Source organism: Lissotriton vulgaris, chromosome 11 (genome assembly GCF_964263255.1).
Source record: "Lissotriton vulgaris chromosome 11, aLisVul1.2, whole genome shotgun sequence".
NCBI lineage: Eukaryota > Metazoa > Chordata > Amphibia > Caudata > Salamandridae > Lissotriton > Lissotriton vulgaris.
Genome location: NC_141699.1, coordinates 919345448 through 919373246, shown reverse-complemented (window position 1 = coordinate 919373246; position 27799 = coordinate 919345448). Strand labels below are relative to the sequence as shown.

At 44.0% G+C, this 27799-nt stretch overlaps 1 protein-coding gene across 1 annotated transcript in view; it reads left to right on the top strand.

Annotated features, from left to right (window-relative positions):
• LOC147683689 (phospholipid scramblase 2-like) overlaps positions 1–27799 on the top strand; it is a 469436-nt gene that overhangs the window by 311968 nt on the left and 129669 nt on the right. Inside the window, exon 7 of the mRNA XM_086944891.1 lies at positions 25443–25582. Coding sequence (XP_086801017.1) covers positions 25443–25582 — 140 coding nt within the window. The remainder of the gene's footprint in view (positions 1–25442; positions 25583–27799) is intronic.

Genomic DNA, 27799 nt, shown 5'->3' with positions numbered 1-27799 from the left:
GCAAGGTCCAACATTATTCAGTTTTAGTATTGCCCATAGGAATGCCCATGAAACCCTGTCGAAGGCCTTCTCGGCATCCAGGAGGACCATCGACATCTGGCCCGCCGTAGCAGTTGCGGCATCAAATAGTGCAAAAGCGCGTCGGATATGGTCCGTAGTATCCTTACCTGGAATAAAGCCATGTTGCCAGGGGGAGACCAGATGTTCGATGATCCCCCTGAGACGATTAGCCAAGATCTTAGAATAGAGTTTTGAGTCAGAATTTATTAGAGAGATAGGTCGATAAGATAAGGGCAGCTGAGGAGGCTTATCTTTCTTTTGGAAGATTACAATATTAGTTTCCTGCCTAGACCTAGGAGGGATGCCACTTGATTGAATTCCAACAAATAAATCGTGAAGTAGAGGCGTTACTATATTACCCAAAATTTTATAAAACTCGAGTGGTATTTTATCGGGCCCTGCGGCTTTTCCCGAGGCTAATTCTGCAGGGACAGTTTCCACTTCTATTTGAGTTTTCTCTTTCTAGATCCAGCCTAGTAATATTTTCCATTCCTACACCATCTTCGTGCTCGGTTGCCCATTTGGATAGTGTTTCTTTGATTACGTTTGAATTTAAAGAGTCCTCGTTTTTGTACAATTTCCCATAATAATTTTGAAACACTTCTAAGATAGTTTCAGGTGTTGTAAATACTTGGCCTTCTGATTCAATGCGCGTAATTGAGTTAGGAGATTGACTTTGACGAGTTCGGAGTGCCAATTGCTTACCCACCCTATCTCCCATTTCATAGATCTTATTTCGGTGGGATTGGTATAATTCAGCTGTACTTTGGGTAAGTTTACTATTTATCTCTGCTTTCTTTTAGTATCGCCATATCTCTTAGAACTGAACCACCGTCCCTATTTTGTGCTATTAGCCTAGTATGCTTCTCTTCTAGTTAAGCTAGTTTTTGTAGTTGTAATTCATTAAGCCTTGCCACCTCTTTCCTCTGTCTGGCTACGTAGCTGATTGTCTCCCCACGGACTGCAGCTTTAAAACAGTCCCATACCATATTTCTAGATGTGCTAGATCGATTGTAGTCAAAAAAATCCTGTGACCATTTTTTCATATGTTCTACGTATTCATTATTTACAAGCAGTTTTTTGTCGAAGGACCAACTAAAGCGAGGTCTAGACATGTCACTTAAGTAGAAAGTGAGAGATAGGGGATTATGGTACAAAATTATTTTTGGTAGTTTACTAATTTGCGCCAAACTAGCCCGGTTATTTGACATTAAAATATAATCGATACGGACATATTTATTGTGAGGGTGCGAGAAATATGTATAGCCTGGGTCTTGACCCTGCTTTAGATCCCATAGATCGACCAGACCTAAACTTTCTTTTAGTTGGGAGACAGCATTATAAACTTTTGGCTTGCGACCAACATATTTAAATCGCGCTTGTTTCTGTGATGCACTAGCTCTTTTTATAATCATGAAACCCCCACCTCTTAAATACTAACTTAAATGCGATCACAGCAACGGTGCCATAGCGGTATACACAAATTATCCAGTTTGTGCCTGTCCAGGCTGTTCCCCGACCTCTTCCATTCTTGCTGCCTTTTTAATTGAATTTCCTTAGAGCCTTTTATAATGTGCATTCTTTCATGATACAGGAGTTGGGTTTAATCTTTATGATGGTAACATGATTAAACCCCCCACCTACTAAATACAAACTCAACCCCCATAAATCTAAATCCCCTCTCCCTTTTAAATAATCACGAACCCCGCCTCCTAAATACGAACTCAACCCCTATAAAACTAACTCACCCTTCCCCATAAAAATTAACCCCTCTTACCAGTTCCACCACGACTGCGACACTCCTAACTCCGCCCTGTCAGAACACTAGACCGACTCGGCTTTAACCATACACATGAGTGGTTACAGCTGAGTCGTCGTTCTGTTTTCATGACTCCGGAACTGGTTGTTCCAGAGTCGTTGTTCGGAATGTTTCCCGGACCAAGTTATTCAGTCTGCAATGGCAGAGTGCAGGGCCTTGGTGAGGCACAAAATGTGCTGCTACTCATAGGGTTCCCTCTTCAGTGTCAATGCTCTTGTTACCAGGTGTACCATTTACTAAAAACTTACAAGGAGTTCTAAAGTGGTGCCAATTGGGAAACAAGAGGCAGTTTAGGGAAAGAGCTCTGGCACAGGGGCCCTGGTTGGCAGGGTCCCCGTGCACTTCCAGTCGAAATGACATAATTTTCCGGGCAAAAAGTGGGGGCAAACCATGTCCAAAAGAGGCGCTTCCCTACAAGCACTCTTAAAACCAAACCATTATTGGAATGTTTGAGGGTGCCTTTCAGAATGAGCAAGAGCCAAGGTGTGTGTAGAGCTTTATCCCAGTTTCTTCAAATAAGCAACCTCCCCTGAACATTCATGAAAAAACGTCAAACCTGCTTCCAACACTACGTCATTCAGTGCGATTTGAGGCTCGTGTTTAAATATTTTCTGGGTTGTCTTTAGCTAACAGCCTGACCAACAGTGTGCTGAGAACAGAGCACGGTAAGAATGGAAAAAACAGCAAATAGTATTGTTCTGAAGACCACAAGGACTGAGTGCGCCATGAAACCTAAGCACTGTGAGAGGGGAGGTAATAAACACAAGGAGGTTTTGGTGGAAAGTGAATTAACGGTACTGTCCACATGAGCTCCTTCCACCAAAGCCGCCCATCACCATACTCTTAGAATTTGAAGAGCAACAGGAGAAAGTGGATATTATAAGTGATAAGCTTCACACATTCCATGTAAGATAACCTAAAACCGTGAGAAATGCAAGCAGGTGCTGTAGTGAAACTGGCCAGACAAATTATCCTGTGACCGGATTCCATATTCTTTTTCCATTCCTTTGCAGTGATTTATTTTTTTCACTTGTTTCAATCCATCTACTGCTGTTCATGTGTCTGAAAGTCAACTTTTGTCATGTTTCTCTTCATACCACAAACCTGGTATGCTTTCATAGTTTGTTTGCAAATCTCCATAACTAGTGATTGCAAATAAAGTAAATAGTTAGCATCTGCTGTTTCCCACAGATGTACTAGGCTAGTGGCATCCACTTACTATGCTAATACAGTACAACATGAATGCCTTGTCATATTCCTGGGAAACATAGCCTAGTTCTGCCTCGTCTTCAATTAAGGCTTGTCTCTGCAACTGCTCTAGATTATGATATTATGGGAGGTCTATGGCAGTCTGAGGGGCATTCTGATCTGATGGGGACACGAGGGCTGTGTGCGAGGCATGAAGGCCAATGGGACTGTGTTGCACCACGGCAGAAGTATGGAACTGGATTCAACGGTACTGTACACCTCGTATGACCCAGCGTTGGATTGGTAACGGGGGCACTCGGGCAACACCCGAGGGGTCGGTATCCGACTTAGAGCTGTAGGCTGCTTTTTTTTTTTAAGAAGGCAGGAGGCCGATTTGGGCGTTTATTGTATTTGTCGATGCCGCCAGCGACCCAGTGGGTGCTCGAGTGTTCTTTCTGGAGGCAGGTGGGTCTCCATTACCTCCCTCTTATCAACGTCAGAGGTGTCACTTCCTTTCTCTTGCTGGGCCGGCCCATTAATATATGCATATTGAGAGGGGGCAAGGGGCTTGCGCAGTAGTTGCCTCACTTGTTTTTGTGGAAGCCCCTAATTCACCACACGGAAGCCTTGTTGGTGTTAACTTTCATTTATTACCCGGAGCGCCTCAATACCTCTCTGCTCCAAGGGACTGTACCGGCATCGTTTAAGGATGCAGTCCTACTGCCTCTCCTGAAAAAGCCAGGAGCTGATCCCAATACCCTTTCGAATTACAGACCTATTTCCCTGCTTCCGTATTTGGCCAAGGTACTGGAAGCGCACGTCACCTCCCACCTCTCACTATTCATTGAACAGTCAGGTGTGTTACATCCGTCACAGGCCGGTTTTCGACCAGCCCATTCAACCGAGTCAGTTATCGTAGCGGTCTTGGACTCCCTACGCCTCAGCGCTGACTTGGGAGTACCTCAAGCGCTGGTCTTGTTGGATTTGTCGGCCGCGTTTGACACGGTCGACCATAACATCCTCCTCGACCGTGTCAGATCGGTGGGCATCTGCGGCCGTGCCCTAGACTGGCTCAGATCATTTCTTTGCGACCGCACCCAAGCGGTCGGACTCCCCCCTTTCTCCTCCCACAAACTCCACACTACCTGTGGAGTTCCCCAGGGCTCTTCCCTCTCACCGTTATTGTTCAGCATTTACATGCTCCCTCTGCTTCAGTCCCTTCATTCATTTAAAGTCACTACCTTTAACTACGCAGATGATCTGCAGCTCACTTTCACAATTGATAACTCCCCTGATTCAATCCACCAATTCCAAAACACCATGCTCCACATTTGCCGGTGGATGGATGTGAATCAACTCAAGCTGAATCCGGGAAAAACGGAACTGGTCCTGTTCGGCGATAGTCACCGTTTCTGGGGCCCCCAATACTGGCCATCTTAGCTGGGGTCCCCACCTGCGCCGTCTAGATCAGTCAAAAGCCTGGGGGTAGTTATCGATGACGAGCTTTCCTTAAAACCTCAGGTCAATTCCGTTGTGTCCACCTGCTTCTTTCAATTACGGAAAATAAAGAAGATCAGTCGGTTGCTCACTCGACCTGCTCTGACGCAGGTTGTAAGAGCATTGGTGTTGTCTCACTTAGACTACGCCAATGCCATCTATCTTGGTCTACCTGCCACCCTCAGCAAACGTTTACAGCTGGCACAAAACCAGGCAGCGAGACTGATTTATCACCACCCCCGATGGCAGTCCGCCAGACCGCTTCTGAGGCAGCTCCATTGGCTTCCGATTCAACACCGCGTCAGTTTCAAATCGGCCTGCATGATTTTCAAATCCCTTCACAACTCTGGCCCACAGTTCATCCAAAAACTTCTTCTTAGGTACACCCCCTCCCGCAACCTTCGCTCTGCCTCCCAAATCTTCCTGACTGTCCCTCGCTACAAGCTGTTGCGCAAAGGAGGCCGTAGGTTTGCCACCCTCGCTCCCAAGCTATGGAACTCTCTCCCCCTGGAGCTTCGCTCATGCACTGCCCTTCTTCCATTTAGGAGGCTCTTAAAAACATGGCTGTTCACCCAGGTTGCGGCCTAGTGCTAATGGCCTCTTGTAAGTTAGTTCCCCTGCTGGTCAGCGCCATGAAACCTTTGGGTGTGCGAGCGCTTTATAAATCTTTGATAAGATAAGATAAGAAGCGCCGGGAACCACTTCTGCTTGCTATCGCGGTCTGCGCCAACAACCTAAAATGGCCGCCTTCCGCTTCCCGTCCCGCCCTTCCATTTCCAGGATGCGGGACACTAGACCGTCACCACATATCTCCCCCCTTTATGCAATGACAGAAACAGAAAATCTAGTCCTTACTTGCAGTTCATATCAAAGTCCTTGAACTTCACCGGAACCTTTACTATTCTCCCCGCTCTCGTCTTCGTCACTCCATCTCCTCCTTCCTCGCTCAGTTCCATTCTGTCACTCCTCACTCCTGCGCTTTCTGTGTCACTTCTCATCATGTCCTTGTCCGATCCTTCCTTGCACCAGCCTCTCACTCTTTCTTCTTCTTCGTCTCCTCCGTTCCCTTCTACGTTCCTCTTTCCCACTTGCTGCGTACCTTCTTCTACTTTCTCCCTGTTCATTCCGCTACTTCCTTCTTCTCCATCTTCCACATACTCTGTACTCTCCTCAGTCTCTTCTCCCCACTTCAGGATCTTACTGCATTTCGCCATTCTATCCTGCGACCACACCTTTCCATCACTGAGCAGGGCCGACCGGGCATAAGGCTCTACTACTCGTAGGGGTGGTGAAAACTTGCTCTCCCCTTTTCTTTTTAGTATTGCTAACTTCACCCTTACCCAGTCGCCCTTCTCCAGTTCCACTCCTTGTACACTATGTCTCTTATTAAAGTGTTCGGTGTTCACCTCCTGTGCTTTCTCCAGGTTCTTCCTGACAACCGCAGGTGACCATTTACTTTGCACCACCATTTTTCTCCACGCCATGTTGTCCTTTGTAAATGCATCTCTCCCCCTCAGAACCTTGAAGGGACTGTACCCCGTGCTGCCTGGGGTGATTCGGTAGGCCCATATCATCTTCGGTAACTCTTTCCCCCAGTCCAGTCCATCATTAATGGCAGCTTGAATGGTGCCCATTATCACTCGGTTGAAGCGTTCAACTTGTCAGTTTCCCGTAGGGTGATAAATGGGGGTGTGTTTAACCTCTATCCCATTCCTGGATGTAAACGCTTCCCATTTCACTGAAATGAACTGCGGCTCATTGTCGCACAAGATGATTTTTGGAATTCCTTCCCTGACAAATAGGGTGCGCAAGAAGTTCACCACTGCATCGGTATCCACATTCTCTTTTACTTCCACCTCGGGCCATTTGGAATACTTGTCAATCAGGACGAGGGCATACTTTTGTACTCCTTCCTTGTTGAGGATGGGTCCCATTATGTCAACAGACACCATTTCCCACGGTCCATCGGGTACTGGGAACATTCCCAAAGGTGGTCTCAACATGCTCTGGGATTTGTCCGCCTTGGCACATGACTCACATAATCTCCCATGTCGTTCTACTTGGGCATCGCTGGCCGGCCACCAGTACGCTTGCCTGGCCAGAGCTTTGGTTTTGGTGATTCCCTGGTGCCCTTTATGTAGTAGGACCATCAAATGTTTGATTATGCCTTGCGGTGGAACCACTTTGTCGCCTCTTAGGAGGAATATGGGATTCTCTGCCAGTGACAGTTCGTTTCTCACCTCCCAGTACCGTCTTAGTGCATCCTTGAGGTGTCTCTTTTCTGGCCACCCATGGACTACATATCCCTTAATCGCTTCCATGTCTTCATCTGCTTTATAGGCTTCTTCCCATTCTTGTGCGTTGATCACCCTTTCCAAGTCCTGAATGGTGGCCACTACATATCCTTCCCACTTTGGGCACTCTTGCTTGTCTGCCTCCTCCATGGCTGCTGCTCGACTCAAAAAATCGGCTACTTTGTTCTGCGGTTCTGGTATGTGCTCGACCTTGTACACCAAGTCCAATAAACGCAGTGTCATTTTGGCAATCCTCGGTGTAGCATGTGCATGCCCACTGGACGTCAATACCTTGACTAGAGGCTTGTGGTCTGTTCTCACCAAGAAGTTTGCGCCCCATAGGTACCGCCTGAACCTCTCCATCGCCCATACTACAGCCAACATCTCTTTTTCTATGACACTAAACTTTTCTTCGTTGGGTGCCAGTGACCTTGAAGCGAAGCTAACCGTCGATATATCTCCCTTCTCCGACCGCTGCATTAACACTGCTCCCAGACCACGGTCACTCGCATCCGTCGTCAGAATGGATTCCGCATCCGGGTCAAACCCCTTCAGGGGTATGGCCTCGCTCATCTCTCGTTTTAAAGTGTCGAACTCTTCTTGTTCCTCCTGGTTCCACTGAAAGCCATTCTTTTCCTTCAAAAGTTGGCGCAAGTAATGAGTCTTGGTGGCAAAGTGGGGAATAAATTTGCTATAAAATTCAGCCATTCCCAGGAATGATCTGACGTCTTCTTCCTTGCTTGGGGTAGGCGCATCTAGGATGGCTTGAATGTTGGTTCTTTTTGGCTCTATACCTTTTCCGCTCACTTAATGTCCAAGATACGTGACGGACTGCACCCCCAATCTGCATTTTGACCACTCTGCTGTCAATCCATTTTCCTGCAACGTGCGTAGTACGGTGTGCAGCTTCTCATTGTGCTCTTGTTTGGTCTCTCCCATGACCAGGATGTCGTCCTGCAAGAACTGAATTCCCACTACTTTCCGGAAGAGCCTGTGCACAAGCCTCTGGAATACAGCGGCCGCTGAGGCCAGGCCAAATGGCATCCTTACGAACTCGTAACAGCCAAAGGGTGTGAAGAACGATGTGAGGTGACTGCACGATGGTTGTAACTTGACTTGGTGGTAGGCAGACTACAAGTCTATCGTGGAGTCCACTGTATGCCTTTGGTTTTTGCCTGCATCTCACTGATGCGGGGTAGGGGAAACTTGTTGACTAGGATGTTTTTGTTGAGTTCTCTGAGATCGACTCACAGCCTCACCCTCCCATTCGGCTTCTGTACTACCACCAAGGTCGAAAGCCACTCCGCACTCTCGATTGCCCTTATCACTCCTTCTCCTTCCTAACATTGGAATCCTTTGCCCCGTGTACGTTACCGGTCGTAAGTCCATCGGGCGCAATTAATCTTCTCTTTGTGACCCAAACTTCTCTTCCCATACCTTTCTCTGAATTATGGTATTGGGCACACCACTGTCTGCGATCATCTCTAAGGGCACACCTCCTATGTGCATGTTCAGCTTGGGTTTGTCTGTCTCTGCGCCTTCTATCTCCAATACCTGTACGTCGATGTAGAGGATCTCTTCTAAGTCCTCTTCCTCCTCATGGCTCCATGCTTCTTCTCGTTGTTCTTGGTCCACGTATCTGACCATGGCTTCCTTGGGTTTTCGGCGGCACACTTTTTCGTAGTGCCCGAACACACTGCAGAATAAGCATTTCGATCTGAATGCCGGGCATGCCTTGTCGTTACCTAAATGAGACATGCTTCCACACCCTGTAACAGCTTGGGCGTCCACCTCTACCTGTCCTCTGGTCTGTGTGGCTGGTTTGGGAGGTCCGTTTAATGTCTTGGCCCCTTTGTTGATTTCTCGGCTTCGCTCTTTCGCCTTTCACCGGCGTCATGATTTTGTAGACGGTCTGTGTTCCTCCTGCCTCCTTTCTGGCAGCTTGCGCACATCGCTTTGACATCTCCGCCTTCTTCACTAAGGCCCAGACTTCCTTTAGGGGGGCTTCTCCATTGACCCACAGTTTCTCCTGGACATGAGTGCTGGACGTGTGCATAATGATCTGGTCATTTATTAAGTCATCATGTAGCGTGCCAAACTTACACGTCAAGGTTAACTTCTGTAGTGCCACCACATATTCGTCCACCGACTCTCCACTCTTCTGCTTCCTCTGGAAGAAGTTGTATCTGTCGCTGGCTACGCATACCACCGGCATGTAGTGCGCATCGAGGTCTGCGATGGCGTGACTGAACACATCTGTGTCTGCTGCGTCTTTCGTGCCCTTGACTATGGTGTCGTATACTCTAATCTCCTCTGGACCCAAATTGTGCAGTAGTATCTTCTTTCTCCTCAGGCTCGAGAATGGTGCTTTGCCCTCTTCCTCTAAGGCTTTCAAGAGGTTGAGGAAATAGTGTCCAGTCTTCCCACTGCATTTCTAGCTCACCACTCTTCGAAAGGAATGGCACCATTTGAGTGAGGGAGGTGGACTGAGTGGCCATCTTGTTGCCGCCTCTGGGGCCTGCTTGATCAGGTATGCGCTTGCCAGGTGGGCTCCCTGGTGGTGGTTGCGCGTCTGCGTCTTCATCACTGTGCTCACTGTCGGTCGCTCTGCTCTTTGCCGCTCCCTCAATGATTGGGAGTTCTTGCTGACTGTCCCTTTGCTCTGTGTCTGTGGTGCTTGACCCTTCACCGCGTCTGTGCCGCGCCGCCAGCGTGCTGAGCTGGGCCTCTGCTCAGAGGTCAGTATGCTGCGTCGTGGGCCGGGCTCACTAGTGCATCAGTGCCCCTTCCCTGCTATCCTGCTCTATCCCTTCGACTGCAGTGCTCCCCCGTGGTAGTGCTTCTGGTTGGGCGTACCTCTGTAGCTGCGTGGGTCTCCTGCCCAGCATGTGCGTATAGTTGCCTTAGGTCGGGATTGCCTCGTGTCCACTGCCACGCTCCGGTTGTGCCGTAGGCTCCGTTTGATTTATTATTTTTTTTCAATGGTGGGTGGGGGCGGTGTTCATATCCCAATCCTCGTCGCCATTGTGGAAGCCCCCAATTCACCACACGGAAGCCTTGTTGGTGTTAACTTTCATTTATTACCCTGAGCGCTGGGAACCACTTCTGCTTGTTATCGCGGTCCGCGCCAACAACCTAAAATGGCCGCCCTTCCGTTTTCGAGATGCGGGACACTAGACCGTCACCACAGTTTTCAGGTGCGTTTCACCAGTGTAAACTAATCCCTGCATTTTTTTCAAATCCCCCTTATTTTTTAAAAAAATAAAATTTCGCCGAAGCAGTGTTTTGCGGAAATGTTGGCCACTTTTTTTTTTTATCGTGCTCGGTCCAATTTTGAATCCCAATTCAACCCTGGAATGACAGTATGTTCTTCAATAAAATCTTACTGTGATCATATGGCACAACAAGAGAGGGCCTAAGGAGAGAAGGACAAGGGGGGCATAGGATGGATGTTAGTGAAGTCTGACGCAGTAAGAAGGGAGGCGTGACTCTGGACAAGCCTTTGAGAACAACAAGTGTGTAACTATATAAAAGCATGTTGCAAACACACATGGTGGGAGCCTTCTGTTGCTGTGGGGGCTGCAGAGGGTGCGGGTGCTGACAAGGTGTAGCAACGTCAGGATTGTGTGTTTCACATCCCCTTTTCTGATGTGCGTCTGCCTGGAGCCACTGCCCGTTCCTATGCTTACATTTCCCAGCATACAAAGATCATAAAAGTTTTTCAAGTTTTAAAACGGCTAATTTGCAAAGTGAAGCTATCGATAGAAACTGCATCTCAACATCTTTTGACCTGATGATGCAGTCACAGGTAATCATATTGCAAGCAATGCGAACCGGATGAAAGATCAACAATGTGGCATTTGACCCAGATGGGGTATGAGAAAATAAACGTCTGTCACATAAGCGAGGGTCCTTCGTGCACTGTGCTCAGTATTACCACATTTCTTCAAAGCAAACCTGCATGTGATTAACGAGGAATGCAGGACAACCCCCCCCCCCCAATCAGCAGAAGTCACACAGAGTTGCAGCAAAGGACAGTAGAAGAAAACAGGAAGTCAAACTTCCTGGTCTAGAATTGATAACCGTAATTGCCCTGAGAACTTATCAGCTTTTTGTGTCGGATGCCTCACAATCACTTGGATGCTTGGTAAATTGGCATGACAGAATGTTGTGATGTAACTTACCTTGTTTCTCTGTCACTGTCTTTCTCTTCTGCTTGTTTCTTACCTGGGTTGGAGTTTTCATGTTCACCGTGTTCCTTACCGTGTTCCTAGAATGTAAAATGGACAGCACTCCACGACTGACAGCACCAGCTGGGTCGTTGAGGTGGTCGGATGCCAGGTTGTGCTTAAAAGTAAAGATCTTCATTCCACGCTGCTGGTTTTGTTTTGAGGGCTACTTCTCAACACAGAACACCAGACTTCCTTCAATTGTGGCACCAATGACGTGCAGCTTCCATTTTGAGCAGGGCAGCTTCTGTGTTAACTGTAGGGTGACCAGATTGTGTGACCCAAAAACCGGGACATTTCACAAAAATAGAGGAAGGACTAAAAATGTACATCAATAAAGTGGCAAGGAATGACACCCATCATCCTCCTAGTAACACAGAAGAGGCACTAAGAAAATAAAATCAAATTTTTAAAACCAGCATCATGCCTGTTATTTTTAATTTTATTTCATGTGATTTTATGAAGCGCAAACATTACCCGAAGGTGTTGGAGCGCTTTACAAAAGAACCAGTTGCGTTACATAAGGACTTTGGATTACATGAGTTACATAAGAGATATAAACAGGAAAAAAAATCAAATGTACGAGTGGATTTACATTGCTTACTGATACCAGCAGCTTACTACCCCTCCTTTGGAACACCTAAAAAAGTGACTCACTGTTCATTTTACCCTCTCAAAAAACCGGGACAATAGCCTCTTTTACCGAAATCTGCTGGGACAACTGTTGAAAAACTGGGACGGTCCGGGCAAATCCGGGACACCTGGTCACCCTAGTTAACTGGCCTTTACCTGCACATGCCCTTAGTTGTGTCCAGGCTGAGGCAAGGGGTCGGCAAGGTACTTGTTTATCATCATCATCAATTTAACTTTATTTCAGCTTGTTTAAGAACCATAAAAGTACAACAAAGTAAAAAATACATTTACAATGTTAAAATAATACACAGTTACATCTCATTTTGAATTTTTGCAATAAAAACAGTTAGCATGTGGTTTGTAGAATGATGATAAAAAACACTAAAGCAGGAAAATACATTGATTAAATATTCAGAACACAGTGGAAGCCTAGTATTACTGAATAAGAGTAGCTTGATACTACCAAGTCAATCTCCGTCTAATTAACCACATTGAAAACAAGAATTTAGCAATAGCAGTAACTATTAGTGCATTGGTATCAGTTTTTAAAATTCTAAAAAACTCTACATGGTTCCTGACTCCTAGTACTTGTTTATTTAGACTGAACTGCTTACCCAGGTTTCGCTGGTGTAAATTCCACTTCTGAGTAGAAGTAGTTGATGGGATTGCAGCAGAGGCGCATCTAGAGCCAAATTTCGGGGGGGGGGGGCTAAGAAAAATTTTCGGGGGGGGGGGCTGAACCGTTAATCAGTAGGCAGAGTGGAGCAGCAGGGGCTCTTAGAAGGGGTGAAACAACTGCAAGGCCTAATTAACATTCAGATGGTCTTTTAAAGACCTGTGAAACGTTCGGGTGCGGCTCTGTGTATGCCCGGGATCTGTCTCATTCCGGGCTGCCACACACGATTAGGGGGGCTGGGGCTGGGGCTGAAGCCCGGTGAGTCCAATGGGTGTTGCGCGCCTGGATTGCGGTCTGCATGACATTCTGGTAGAGGCACTTACCAGCTTTCATGACTGGCAGATCAGAATGATAAACCCACCGTGTGCTAAAACCAGCCAAAGAGACAAATAGCAGAAGATTATGCAGAATCAGTGCATGGACCAATCATGCAAAAAAAATGTCTCATGGCAGCAAGTTAAAGCACTGGTAGGAAGAGCCATGCACATGCAGGAAGTAAAATTTTTATAGAAAGGGAGAAGAGGTCACATTGCCGTGTGAAATACGAACTCTTGCGTGTAGACTCCAACTCGCGGATTACTACGCACTGTTGTTTTGGGCAGTATATACAGCCATCTGTAATGCAACTGGCCCTTGTGTAAAGCGCTCAGATATCTTTGGGTGAAGTTTGCACTATGTAAAATTGAAAAAAGGTGCATGCAGCCACATGGAGATTATGTAAAGTGCCGTAAATAAGCACAGGGAAGCGCTGTGCAGGCAAAACTTAAAAAAATAAAATGTTTTACAAAAGCGGATGGAAGACTAAGTAGCAAGCACACGAACAAATGAAAAATACGGCGGGATGTAAGCCTCCTTTAAGATTTATATTAAATTCAATAGATCTCACAAGCAAGCGCTGTGCTGGCGAAACCTAAAAAAGAGTGCAACCCAAAATAGAAATCTAGGAGTCCCGGTCCCATAAAATAAATGCAGGTGAGCCTCCCCTCCCACCCTGGCTTAAATTAACCACTGGAAATTCGAGTGAAGTACTTTTTTTGTTTAGTGCAAAACTGCTGTAAGAATGTGAGTTGAAGACGTTGCTTGCTTATGACCGGCAATTGCAGAGTACAATATACTTCTGCTTGACTCCTTAATGAATTTTGACTATGGCGCTCTTAAATTATGGTGAATGAAACCGCAGTGCTAGAAGACACATTGAATAGAAATTCTACTTTTATTTAAGTTCTGTACTCCTGTTGCCAGAACCGTTGCTCAAAGCTGTGCACAATGTGGTCTGGATGCAAGTAGTTGTAGAGACGGGTTGTGCTTCATACCCTAGGTACCGGCAATAGTCTTTGTTCTTAATTTGCCCCCTCAGTACCCTTGCTGCCATAAACAGTTGTGCACATGTTCTCAGCAGGGTGGATTGGGCGCTGGGCGCAGGAACGCCCATCTGACATACCATGTGCTCCCACACTATCGTGCTTAATGTCATCAATGAAAATAAAATCTGGCTTGATTGGCACATAATTTATGTGTCCCTATAACTCGTGTTGCCCATCCTAAAAGGTTCAAGAGCCTGAAGTCCACTTTCACAAACCATGTCATGGAATATTATAGTCAAATGTACCTATCCCTCTCTTGGGATCACCAAAATTATTTTTTGTGACCCTGGCACAAAGGAACAAATCCAAATGGCCAGAAACTATCTACGTCTTATGTCCTGTGGGCCATGAAGCAGAAGCCTGGAAGAGAAGGAAAGGGAGGGACAAAGGTACTGTATCTTCCCATCCTCTATCTCTAACACACTGTGAGATGTACCATAAGAGGAGATTTAAGAAGTAAATACCCAGCAGGCGAATGAAAAATGTGAATGGGATCCTAAACCCCTTCCAACTTCCTGGCCTTACCCAAGGGTCAGTAAATGTTAGCACACTCTGCCATCTCCATTGCTAGAGAACAGGGCAGCTGCTGTGCTCCCTGGTTGTCGCCCACCCATAGAAACAGCAGTAGTGGAAATGGATTGATGGAAGAGAGAAGGAAAACAACCTTCCCTGCATATTTTTTTTTAACCACAAATTATTATTGTAATTTTGACATATCTGTGTATTGACTGGATAACCATTTGTATATTGAATGTTTTATAGTGGTGTTCCAGCACTTTCACTAATAAACACAAATGCAGACCTATTGGCTTTGCCAACACTTGTTCATGTTCGCAAAGAAAATCTCTCGGAAGCGCCTGCTTGCAGCATATGTTTTTTTTTTGTTTTTTAGTGCTATGTTTGAGTCTCTTTGAGCTTGTTTTGTTTTGGAAGTGTTATGAATGGGGATTTGGGGGGGGTTGGCCGACCTTCCGGAGGCTTGCCGCACCCGGGGGTTTTTGGGGTCCGTAGGGGGGAAGGGGGACACTGGAGAAACAGCGGGAAGTTGGATGGGCTATTTGGGCTGGCGGTGGGGCTTTGGGCTTCTTTTGGGCTGGGGGCCTTCAAGACCAGGAATTTTGTCTCACTGTCCACCATTTTGATGGCAGTGACACAGCAGTCGGTCTCGGGATGGGGCGGGTGCGAGCTTTTGCGGTGCTTTGCTCAATTGTTTCACGAGTGCTGCTAATAGCGCTACGGGCGGATTTGGTGTGCGGCACTGGTTTTCGGCGTCTGGTTACCTGGCTGTCAGCGGAGGTGGTCCTGTGGCGTGGTTTCTTTGTTGGCGGAGCGAGCGAGTGCGGATCATGGCGGCGTTGGCTGATCCGTGGGTCAAGGAGGCGTTGCGGCTGTTGGAGGAAGTGGGCCGCATGGACCTTGTCCGGCCCGATATCCAGGTAAGGCCTCCGTGGCGTGCTGCGAGCGGCGCTGCGGCGGCTGTGCTGGCTTGTGAACCTCCGAGGTCTCGACTGCAGAAGGCTCCGGGAGTGGGGGCGGGGGGGCGGCGAGGCCGGGCAACCAGGCAGCAGAGCGGGTTGAGGAGGGCACCCCCAAGCCTTGAGTTTGTGGGAGGGGCCGGGGGGAGGGGGGTGGGGGTGGAGGACACCAGGGAGAATGGTGCAGCCAGGGGAAATCCCAGGGGGGGAAACAGTGGGGGACAGGGTGGAGGCGCGGCAGCAGGGGGGAGGGGGGCGGGGAGTGTGGAGGGTGGAGGGTGAGGGGAGGGATGCTGGAGGGGTGGGATCCTTGCTGCTTATTAAGGAATCCGACCTGGAGGAGGGAGTGGACGGTGCAGGAATACTTGCAGTACGTTTAACCACTGGCCCTTTCACTTGTTCACATGTGTTACTTATTGTAATCAATATGAATAATACAATAAACTATTTTGCTCTTAATTGTCTTACATGCTCCTCTCCTAGACATAATGACAATTGTGAAATATATAGTTGCAAAACATATAGTGTTGCGTGTTTAATTTAATGAACGAGTTCTCAGGGCTGTCACTAGGGATAATTATACTGGACATAATAGTATAAGGTTGTTTTTTGTTTTTTTACTTCACTCTTCTCACAAATAGCAAGCATGCAATGAGTGACAAAATTGTGCCTAGAAGGGGACCGGGCATGAGAGAGTTTGAGTACAACAAATTTTATAAATGATGATCAAATTAGATTCATTGCATGTGTTGGAGCCATTAGCCTTATGGTGGTATTCCTCAAACATTTTTCCATCACCCCTCCTGTGTAGCTGAATTTGTTTTTGTTGGGTTTACCACCGCTAAACAGTGATAAGACACTTGTGCTTTCTCCCTAAAACATGGTAAAAATTGCTTACACCTAATCGGCATATTTAATTTACCTAGAAGTCCCTAATAAATTTTAATTATTGTAGTAGACCTGCAGCACTGATTGTGACACCCACTTAAGTAGCCCCTTAAAACATCTCCTGGACTTGCAATTGCAACCTGAATGCAGTTTTAAGCTGACAATTTGACTTTGCAGAGTCTTAAACTCCCCTTTTGATGCATACAAGTCACCTTTAAGGTAGTCCCTAGGTAGCCTGTAGGGCGGGGTCTATTGTAAATAAAATGTTGGAGATGCACTTTTAAGGTATTTTTATATTTCTTTGTAGTGAACAATGTCTAAATTTGTTTTACAGTACTGATAGTCCTGCCTGTCCCATAGGATAACATTGGGTTGCGTTATTACATTTAATAAGTGATACCTTTTGTTTGGGATTAGCTAAGTATTTTATGTTTGGTGTCTAGGAAATTAGTAATTAAACAATACCCTTTAATGGAGGAGGGGTCAATTATCTTGGGTAGATAACATCTCCTCTGCATCTTGAAGAGCCCTAGCCAGTTTGTGGCAGACCCCAGCCACATTCTGAATACAAAAACCACTGGTGACAACTTTAAAGCACCAACTAGTGTCGACACGACCTAAAAAACAGATCAGACCCACCAACACCATCCTCAATACATGGGGTCACCCCAAAGTCATTGGACACTAAGCATGGTCCTGGGGATTCTTAGGAACTACACAACAAATCTACACTACCCATGTGCTTGTTGTAGTCTAAAATGCACACAGGTTTACACACTTTAGCAACCTGACCCCAAGCAGTAGCAGTTGAAGTACTTTCATCATGAATGGTAATCATGTAGTCATCTTCCCTGTCTATAAATTTCAGACTTAGAGGTTCTTCACTTCGCAAGGCACTGCACTGTCCTCCCTGCTGCTGTTCTTTTTTTTTTTTTTTTAACATGCAAGCTCTTTAGGGTGACCTTTACGGTTAGAGAAGATTGTGCCACATGCAACAGTGTCCACTTTGAACAATTCCTTATACAATTGCACACCAGTGCAATTATTTAGGTATAAATTGTGGCCTATGTTTAAAAAGTAATCTGCCAAGTTTCCACACAATTTTCTCACGGTCTCCAAAAGTGGACGGGCAACAAGGGGGGTCAATAGTGGAATTCCTACCAGTGTACACTCTGAAAACATAGACTTACTCTCAGACAGCATAAACATCTGACTTCCATAACATTCCCTCCTGCTAAGAATGTACTGCCTAAAAACCAAGCGGCCCTTGAACAAGACCAAAGACACATCCAGATCTTTTTCTTTCCTGTGAACTTAGATCTCTGAAAAGCAATCTACAAAATTAACGAGGACAGGCCAAGTCTGAAAGAGACTGTCACAATCATGGTGATCCCATGGCAATGCTGAGGCATTATCAACAAAATGCAGCATCCAAAGCAGAAGCAAAAACAGATCATGACGTACGGTTGCAGGAAAAAAAGCAGTTCCCATCAAGGGACTAGTAGACCAATATGAAGTAAGCAACGGTTTCCTTATCTATCCCTTCCAAAAATGTAAACTCCAGAACGTCTTAAGTTAAACCAAATTTGTGGGAGCTCATCAAGTAGCTCCAGAGTGGTACTTACATTTGGCACAGTTGTCCCTCAAATACTGTTCAGCATACAAATTAGTCTGTCCCATAACTCCTCCAAAATTGCATTGTTCATGAACAAATATAAAATGAATGGGCAAAAGGTTTTCAGTATTGACTCTTCTACCTGCAACACCATTAAAACAGGTAACACCAGCTGCATCATGTTTAGGGCAACCCAGAATCCAGCACTTTCAATGGGAAACATTTCTATCTGTAATCCAGATGGCTCTTGCAGCACTATCAGTAGACCTGTGTCGTCCTTAAATGAGGCACTTCCCCTGCACTGAGAGTGGCTTAATCATCCGCTTTTTCCACTCGGACAGAAATTCCGCTGCCAGAAGACTGGACTTCCTCCTTTGCCTCTGATGCAGAGTGTGTCTCAGAACCTTGATCAGAAGAAGATTAAATAAAAAAGCATGCTAACATGCTGAGCGGCAACCCTGCAGCTAGCCATAATCCTTACTAATAAAAGTAAAGCAAAAATTAGTAAACAATAGCCAACACAGTGTAAAATAAGTAATCTACAAACTGTGACTTTATCAAACAGAAGGTAAAACTACGGGCATACAGTAACCTGGAAGGAAAAGTAAATCCGTACAAAGCACACAAAGACCTATATACCAAAAGATTGTATCACTCACTGCCAGAGACAGCTAGACGGAGGATTACCTGCACCTACTCTGCAGACACAGCAACAACTAACGATATCCCTTTAGAAAATGACACACAAGATAACATAATACATGTCTTACACAAATCAGACAAGGATTTGACACACAATAAAACAAACTAAATATGCGGCTTCTTACACTATTTACAAAGGACTCATTCCTGCCGGGAAATTGTGTTCATTTGAAGTAGACCGTGCAGAAAAGTTTTTCTTATCAAACACATGAAACTATATGAACTGCTGATCTACCAGTACCAAAACCGCCACCAGGAGTCACAGCAAAGGAAATTAAAAGTTTTGAACTAGAATAAAAAGAAGAAATAAAACATTGCAATGACAAAGTAAAAGTTAACATTGTAAAACACTATGAAGTCTGGCCATCACCATCCAAATGCCAGCCACACACATCTCCAGCCAGAAGCCAGTCCACACACACCATCAGCCAGAAGCCAGTCCACATACAACACCAGCCAAGCACGGGATGGGAGATTGGAGTTGAAATTTACAATAAAATACACCCCCAAAGGGAGTGACCCTTGCTTAAGGGGTTGCTCCATGCATTTGACAAAATAAACAATCCCTGGGGTCTTTTGGAGTTTGCCTCCCTGGGGTGCCGATCGGCCAAATAAAAAAAAAAATCCGGCTGAACTGATTGTGTAGTAGGTATCCAGTGTATAAAGACACAAGGGGAAGGGAAAATAGTTTTTCCTTTACCCTGGTGTCTTTTTCCTTTCCCCCGGTGTCTTTTTCCTTTCCCCAGTGTTTGTACAGCCCCTAAACACCCCCAACGACTCACTGAAAATACATACTCTCTCCTGGACGTGCTAGAAGCCAATGGCTTCCAGCGCATCCCTGCAGATTCTGATGGCATCTGCATACTGTGCACGCAATGACATAATCCGATGCAGAGGGAGGTGGTTGGGGGTCAGCAGAAGCACATTCGCTGCCATCCCTGGTGGGGTGCTGTAAACGGGCGGCTCACAGAGGCACCACCAGCATTTTCCCCGTGTTTGGTATGAGGACAGCTGGGTGCTGTCCAGGGCGCATGCCCATTGTGACTGAGGATGGCACGATGCCATCCTCTGCATGGAAGGGGTTAAAGAAAGTATAGATTTAGCTTAAAATTCCATCAAAAAACTAAAGCGCCTGTTTTCAAACATCCTAGAAAACTCCTTCCACACTTGCTTTAGTCCAAAGAGGGTTCAAAGACTTGTAAGCAAACATTTGCTTAAAGTGAACAAGCACTGAAAAAGGTAATGGGTTGTGCCTATGTGAGTGCTATTGGCTTTGCCAATGTTCTTTAGCCGCCATGTTGCTGCTGTTCAGCATGGCTAAAAGTTAGTGGAGTGGTGCAGAGTGGAGAGGCGTATAGTGGTGTAGAGTGGAGTAGTACCCTTTTCGTTGTAAGTAACTAAAGCATCAATAAAGATGGCAGATAGGTTGAAAATGAAATCAACATAAATAGGAATCTGTAAGCCTGTGGTAAAGTAGGAAAGCACACTGCATGTCAATGCATCGTACTGAAATGCTTATACAAAAAATAGTGCATTTCAAAAAGGAAGAACATTTACAAGGAAGAACATTCACTTAATCTATGCTCCAGGGAGGAGATAATAAAAGTAAGGAAGAGAAGCATAAGGGAGCTAAGCAACCAAAAAAGTGCAAATGAGGGACAGTGAAAACAACTAATGGTATGCTGTGGTTGGGTTTAAGCCCACTGGTTTGTGAACATGTCTCTAATCACAAGCATGCACTGTGTAAGCAAGACCTAAAAATTAAAAGTTGGTGCAGCAGAACTAAAATGAAAATGTGCAAGCTGGGGGTAGTGGAGGAAAGGGGCAAAGATGAAAAAGTGAGGATGGCAACAGACCAGCATTAGCTCCCTAAACTGTCTACTAATACAAGCTTGATCGCTCTCTAAAAACAAACATCACATTGATGACCTTCTTACTGACGCAAAACTAGACATACTATTCACAACTAAATCATGGTTAGGAGATTAAATTGCTCCAGTCCTGCATGAAGCCGTTCCTTTAGGCTATCAAACGATCACCCAAAATCATTAGGCAAAAAGGATGTGGCCTAGCTGTTGTGTTCATGCAAGCATTGCATATTATTCAAGTTGACAAAGTCTTCATAAATTGTGAGATACAGATACAATCCTACACTGTCTTCCTCCTGTAACTTCCTGCTCCTTTGCATACCTTCACCTAGCTATGCAACATTCCTAGATGCACTTCTAGACACGGTTTCAAACCTGATAACACTACACTCCAACCTATGCATTCTAGGTGACCTCAACATTTAGTTTGACAAACACAATATGCCCCATCCAAAAACTATCATCGCTGGCCTAGAAGCGCTGACCCTGCAGCAGATCGTCCACAAACCAAACACATGTCACTGGGCACATCCTAGATGTCATTTGTGCTAATACAGAACTAGTTACCTTTCAAACAAAAACTCTGATCACATGGTCAGACCACCATTTGCTTGCTTCTCAACATAAAACGACCCTAAGTGACACACCAAATACCACCGTATGTGCACCCACCTATAGACTGTGGAACAAACTATATTTGGAACACTTAGAAATTCAACTAACATCCAGTACAGATCTAGAAACAATAATTTTGTTCAAAAACTATGAGTGGCTACAGGAAGCTTTTGATATCCTGACACCACTAAAAACCACACAACCGAACAAAAGAAAACAAGCACCTTGGAGAAAAAAAGGGATAAGAGAAAAAACAACAAATTAGAAAGCTGCAACCTGCCTGGCTCAAAACAAACATCAATCAAGACAAACTTTGCATACAAAAAATTAACAGATTATACTTGTCCGCTATCAAAAAAGTGAAGAAAAGATACTATTGATACAGAATTCAAAATACCAAATGTGCAAATAAAGAATTCTATAAATTTCCCAATGAATTTCGTAAATCAAATTGCCTAGGAGGAGCTCATCCCATTACCACAGATTTCAGAGACAAACTGGCAAATCCTTACATGTCAAAGCAGACACATTGAATTCCTACTTAAAACATACACAAAGCACCAGCTCTGACACTTTTACAAAACAACAATTCAGGAATACTCGAACTCAACCTCTCCGTTCCTTCCCACACATTTCACACAATGAGTTTATGGATCTGGTAAAAGCAAGCAGGCCTGCCGGAAGCCATTCTGACCCCTGCCCACTGCAAACCTTCAAGATAATTCTTCTAACAACCTTTGCTGACACTCCAGTAAGAAGAATCATCAACAACTTCTTAAGTACCAGAATATATTTTCAGAAGAACTCAAAAAGTCATACATACACCCATTACTGAAGAGAACAAACCTGGACCCGCTGAACCCTGACAGCTACAGACCGATTACAAATCGACCCTTCCTGGGCAAACTGATATGAAGAGTAGCGTTTGCCCAGATGTCACAATTCATTGAACATAAGGCCATACATTAAGACTTCAAAACAGGAATCCACCCAGGAAGAGGCACAGAATCTGCCCTTCTTGTCATCTGGGATGCCAAGAGGAACACAGTTGACCGCAGCGGGGCTGTAGCGCTACTTCTTTGACCTTTCGGCTGCCTTTGACACAGTTGACCATGACACTCTGATACAAAGACTCTATGAAGCCGGCATAGAGGGGACTTCTCTAGACTGGATCGCATCCTACCTTTGCAATGGAACAATGACATCCGTACCCCACCTTTTTTGTCCAAACCGTACTTCATAAAAGCAGGGGTCCCTCAAGGCGCTATCATCGCCCCCATGCTTTTCAACATCTACATGAAGTCCATACTGGCACTGATTAATCAATTTCACCTCATGTGCTATAGCTATGCAAATGACCCACAAATAGTCCTTCGACTGGAATGCCCCAAATACATTGGAAATTCGCCAATTTTCAGTTGTCTCCGAGCAGTGGATCAATGGATGACATGGAGCCATCTCAAATTGAATGCTTTCAAAACGGAAATACTCATGTGTGGCGTCTGGAAACATTATGACCTGCTTGCTGCCTGGCCTGATGATCTTGCAAAGACGCCTAAAGTATCAAAGGATGTAGGAAACCTCAGCAGGACCATGGACTCCGAGCTATCAATGAAGGTCCCAGTGGACAAACCAGCAAGATCGAGCTTTGTTAATATAAAAACTTTTCAAGAAATCTTCCCCAATTTGGGATATCCACACAAGGTCCAGGCTACCTTCTCCCTTGTTCTGTCCAAATTCAATTACTCCAATGGCCTCTACCACGCATCACCCTTAATGACCATGAAAAGGCGACAACGGATTCAGAACTCTGTTGCCAAACTACTTTTACGTGTAAAGTCGCAAGACCGCATCTCCCCTGCCTTGAAAGCCCTACATTGATTACCGGTTGCCATAGATTCCCGTTCAAGCTGCTTTGTATCACCCACAAAGCGATACATTGAACAGGACCGCTTTTCATCAGGAACAAAATCACTAAATAAATTCAACAACGGAGCTTTCGTGCTAGAGTGACACCTAGCCTCAAAATCCCGAGATACACGAAAAACCTATTAGTAGAATATCTTTCTATGTCCAAGCAGCCACACTATGGAACTCTTTGCCCCCAACATAAGATCCATGGATAGCCACCTTATCTTTCCATCCAGATTAATAAAATGCCTAACGCGTTTCGGAGCTGCCTTGCTCCTTGTTCATTGGCTGTTGATGCACTTTGCAGATCGAAAGGACATGTGTTAATTGAATTTATTGCCCTCTGGTGGACCTCAAAGGTAAGTTCAAGTGTTGGTGTAGGCTGTGACTTGTGGTTTCCGAAATGCGTTGGGAATTTTAGTAATCTGGATGCAAATGCCGGTTTGCCTAGAATGATCTGCTGCAGAGTGTGTGTTCGTGTGTGGACACAATTTGATGAATATTTTCAGGCTGGTCCTGTTATATTCACATAGGTACCCTATATAGACGCAGGTAACATTGCAACCTTTCACCTATATTCTTCCCTACATTACATATCTAAAAGGTTCTTAGGGACTGACCTTTTACCTAGATACAACACTGCATTCAGAACGCAGGTTTCTCCCTAGTTAGAATCTAATACATTATGCATTAGGCTTCTTGGAAGCACAGCAGGACTAACATCTCCTGTATAATATCTCTGTATTAAGTTCGGACCCAACGTCATTCTTTAGGTGGACACAGTAACACCGCAAGGTAGGACCCCTGGGAAGACCTATGGGTATGTATACATCACATCTTGCTTAGAAGGACAGAGGAGACCGAGACTTCCAGGCTGACTCACTGAACAGAGGCACTGAGGTTCCTGCATGCAAACGCTCCAGCTCGCAGTGGGCTAACATCCCTTTGCAGGGTGTCCAACTCGAGACAAGTACGGGGTCCCATATTCTCTCATTTTCAGGTAATGGGGTTAAATAGATCCTAGAGGGATATTACCAGATTCCCCTTCCTTACTTTTTAGCTTAATTGCAGCACAATTTTGACTCTGTTCTTTAATCTCATTTTAGCAGCCTCCCGAGGTTTATGTAAAGCCATCATTGTCAATAAAATGGAGGTTTATGGCACCACCTGTGCTGCCTTTGTAATACGAAACCCTCATTCTTAAGCTTTGTTTGGAAGATGTACCCATTTACTAAAAGGGTGGCAAGTGCAGTTTTTGTACAGTGCTCCTAGCTACATTGTGAGCTTTCTCTTAAACTGCTAAGCAAATGAGAAAGTTACAAATAAGGAAGGGTTAATGGCAAGAAACACTTCTTGCCTAGGGCTTCAATAAATTCCAATCTTCAATGGCATTTTTTTTTTAAACATAAGGACTGACTCCACTATCCGGAGGAAATACTGGTCATAGAAGTCTGTGCATGCATGCTTTTGATCAAATGTTTCCCCCATTCTATATCCAGCTTCAAATATAACCGATTTTAACATGTTTAGTGTCTGCTGCATACTATTGTGGATCAGATCACCTTGTTATAATTAATGGATTTAGATGTACCATTTTTGATTGGACACAGACGAAAACTGAACAAAAACACCCCTTTGACAGTGAGCTGTGTATATTTATATATGTCAAATACAAAAAGAACATGAATTTGTATAATGAAACTGGTGCCCATACAAAGCACTCCAAAACTGTTGGGTTGAGTTTGTGCTATATAAAAATTCCCCAAAAGAAGAAATAGGACATCAATCAGTGCAGGCAGTGAAGGAAGACTGAATAAAATAAATCAATCGAAAAGGTAGTGACTCCTCACACACCCTGCCGAATTAGAAAGCCGCAGAGAAGAGTGTAAATGATTCCAACTAATACTGAGTAATGGGCTGGCTAAAAGCCAGCTTATAGAGTGTTTTTTATGATGCAATAGGTCACCAAGCGGCAGCGCATGTGCGCTGCCTCCAGGCTCGAACTGAAGAGGAGGAGTTCTTTATGAATGTTATTTAGTCTATTTTTAGCAAAACGATTAATATGAGAACTAGTTTGAGTGCATGTAAAGTATTCGTTACGAAAACCTAAACACCACAGTACACTTTGCTTTATTTTCATTTTTTAGATCATTCTCAATTTCTCAAATAGTGGGTGTTTAAGATTTCCTGATGTGTTACATCCCTGAAATGTATTTCGGAAAATGGAACCTGTGCCCCCAGAAGCACATATGATCTTTTGGTGAAATACCAGTTACTAAGTACCTTTGTAGAGTTGCACAAAAATTATTCGGAGCTAAAAGACGAACTAAATTTTACATCTCTTAAGTTTGCAGTGCTCTTCTCAAGACCTGGTCTATAGTGAAACCAGAAGAGTGGGTTGAAATGTGTTAGAATATACTGTATTTACAACGTGTCCAGGATATGTTGAATGTAATCTGATGCAGGGGAATGAGTATTTTAAGAATTGTTCAAAGTCCATTTTCCTTTTTCATCAATAAACTGTCAGTGCTCTGTGGGATTTTTAAACTTAGTGACAAATTGTGAGCATAAGCATGATTCTCATATTGTCTTGTTTAATTTATTTTAGCTCCTCCAGGCCAGCCTGGCTATGGCTTCCAAGTTCATCCAGGGGTTCTTCCTGTCGCAACTCAGCCTGGTGTGCCTATGTGGATGCCAACTCTGGTAGCACCCCAGAATTGCCCACCTGGATTGGAATACTTGAGCCAGGTATTATTTATTTTTCAAAAAAACTGTTTATCCACCAGTGAAACAGGGCTTCCTTTTTACCATGCTAAACTTTGCCACATTAGGGGCCACTTTTTAAGGTACTAAATTAATGTTTTCGCCTTTAGCGCCCTTTTTTGAATCTGTTTTATTGTCCGGAGTGATCCCAAACATGAATCATTGACATATTATCGAAAGACACAATATCGTCCTACAAAAATATCGGCACAAAATTATCGAACACAATAATATCGACATCATATACATAACTAAAAACATACAAAAATATCGGATACACAATATCGATCTACATCAACATCGATCTCACTAAAACCGACAACATACATATCGAAAGTTTTAAATATTGACTACATTAAAATGTATACCCTAAGTCAAAAATATCGTAAACATATTTATGGACAACAATATTATCGTTATTTTATATATATCACAAATATTTATATATATATATAACAATACTTTCCAGCATATAAAAATTAAATTAACACCAAAATATAAATCTATCATAACAAATTATAAATATAATTACATTTCAGATTTATTAACCATCTAATACATTTACAAATTTTAATAAGTTTTAATTAAAGTATATAAAATTAATACGCTAAATTATTATTTTACGTTTGCCTTGTATATTACAAAAAACCCTAACATATATTCAAAAATACAAACTGACCAATGAAAACACTGAAAATATAAATTAACCAATAGCAAACTAATTACTAACTCCAAACCACTATATAAACAATTACACACTAAACACAAGCCACCTGAAGAAAAAAACAGGGGAAAATACATTGGATAAATTCGACTTCACCTACAAGAACATCAAGATTGAACCTAAAATTCTATGGATTAAAAGTAAGTAACTAAAATAAACTAAATAAAAGTAACTGCTAAAATGTGAGAAATTACAAACATGATAAAATTAATACTTTTTTTTTCTCCTACCACTACAGAATACTTTACTAACAGGAAACAGAATTCTGAAAACAAAGCTATAACTAACAAAGTAAGTATGTTCAAACATTAAACCAACTGCTAACATTTAAAAAATTACAAACCTGTTCAAATTACTAACCCTGGGCGGAAGACTCCGCTACGCCCACGGAGTGGGCGTAGTGCTGCCTACTCCGCCCTTTGCGAAGTAGGCATTGCCGGCAGCACTACGCCCACTCCGTGGGCATAGCGGAGTTGGCTGCCACCCGCCTCCCTCTCGCCTTCCCCTACTACTTTATTTGTGTCACCAGAGCATTAATAAAGTAAATAAAACGCACTTACCTTGTCCGCAGGTCCAGAGCTCCCTCCTCTAATCGCGCGCCGCATCTTGGATCTCAATGCGCGGCCGCCCGCGATTAGAAGAGGGAGCCTCGGGCCCGCGGACAAGGTAAGTGCGTTTTATTTACTTTATTAATGCTCTGGTATTTAAGTATAAAATATGCAACAAACTCATCTTTTGCATATCAAATAAAAAAACTCACAGCACTGGCTTACGTTCCAGAAACAGACGTAGTAGAACACTACAACCTTTAAATTGATAGCACCTATTATAAAGAAAATGAAGCTTAACTAAGTCAACTTTTAGACTACTTTGAAGATACCTGGGTAGGCAGACTCCACAGATCTGGCCACGGAAGAAATCCTAAATTCCTAATACCCTGGTGGAACGTTTACTGAAGCACCTTAAATGGTGAATCAAAAACAAACAACGCTGTGGAAGGCTGGCACAATGCCTTCCTACTATCAACTGGCCAAACTAAACCAAGTTTAGAAAAATGTATAAAATGCCTACAAAAAGAACAAAGCTATCAACAGTTCAGAATGGAGCAATCCATTACTGAACTAACTCCAAAAACATCTAAACAAACCAACCAAATGCACAAATACCTAGAACAACAAGTAAAGTTGTACCCTAGCACAAAAGGCATTGAATACCTCAACATAATAGCCAAAACACTACTCTAAATTACTGTGAAGAACAAACCAGTCCAAAAAAATAAAACCAATACAATATAAATAACAATAGTATTTTTTATTTTAAAAAAAAGTGTGCAATATATAAAATGTTATTAAATATATATGTACACACATTAATTTAAATTTGAAATAAATAAAACATAACAATTATAATAATAACATTACCCACCCACAATAAATACAATTTAAAAATCTTACCAAGCATATTCCAAGTGCTGTAGA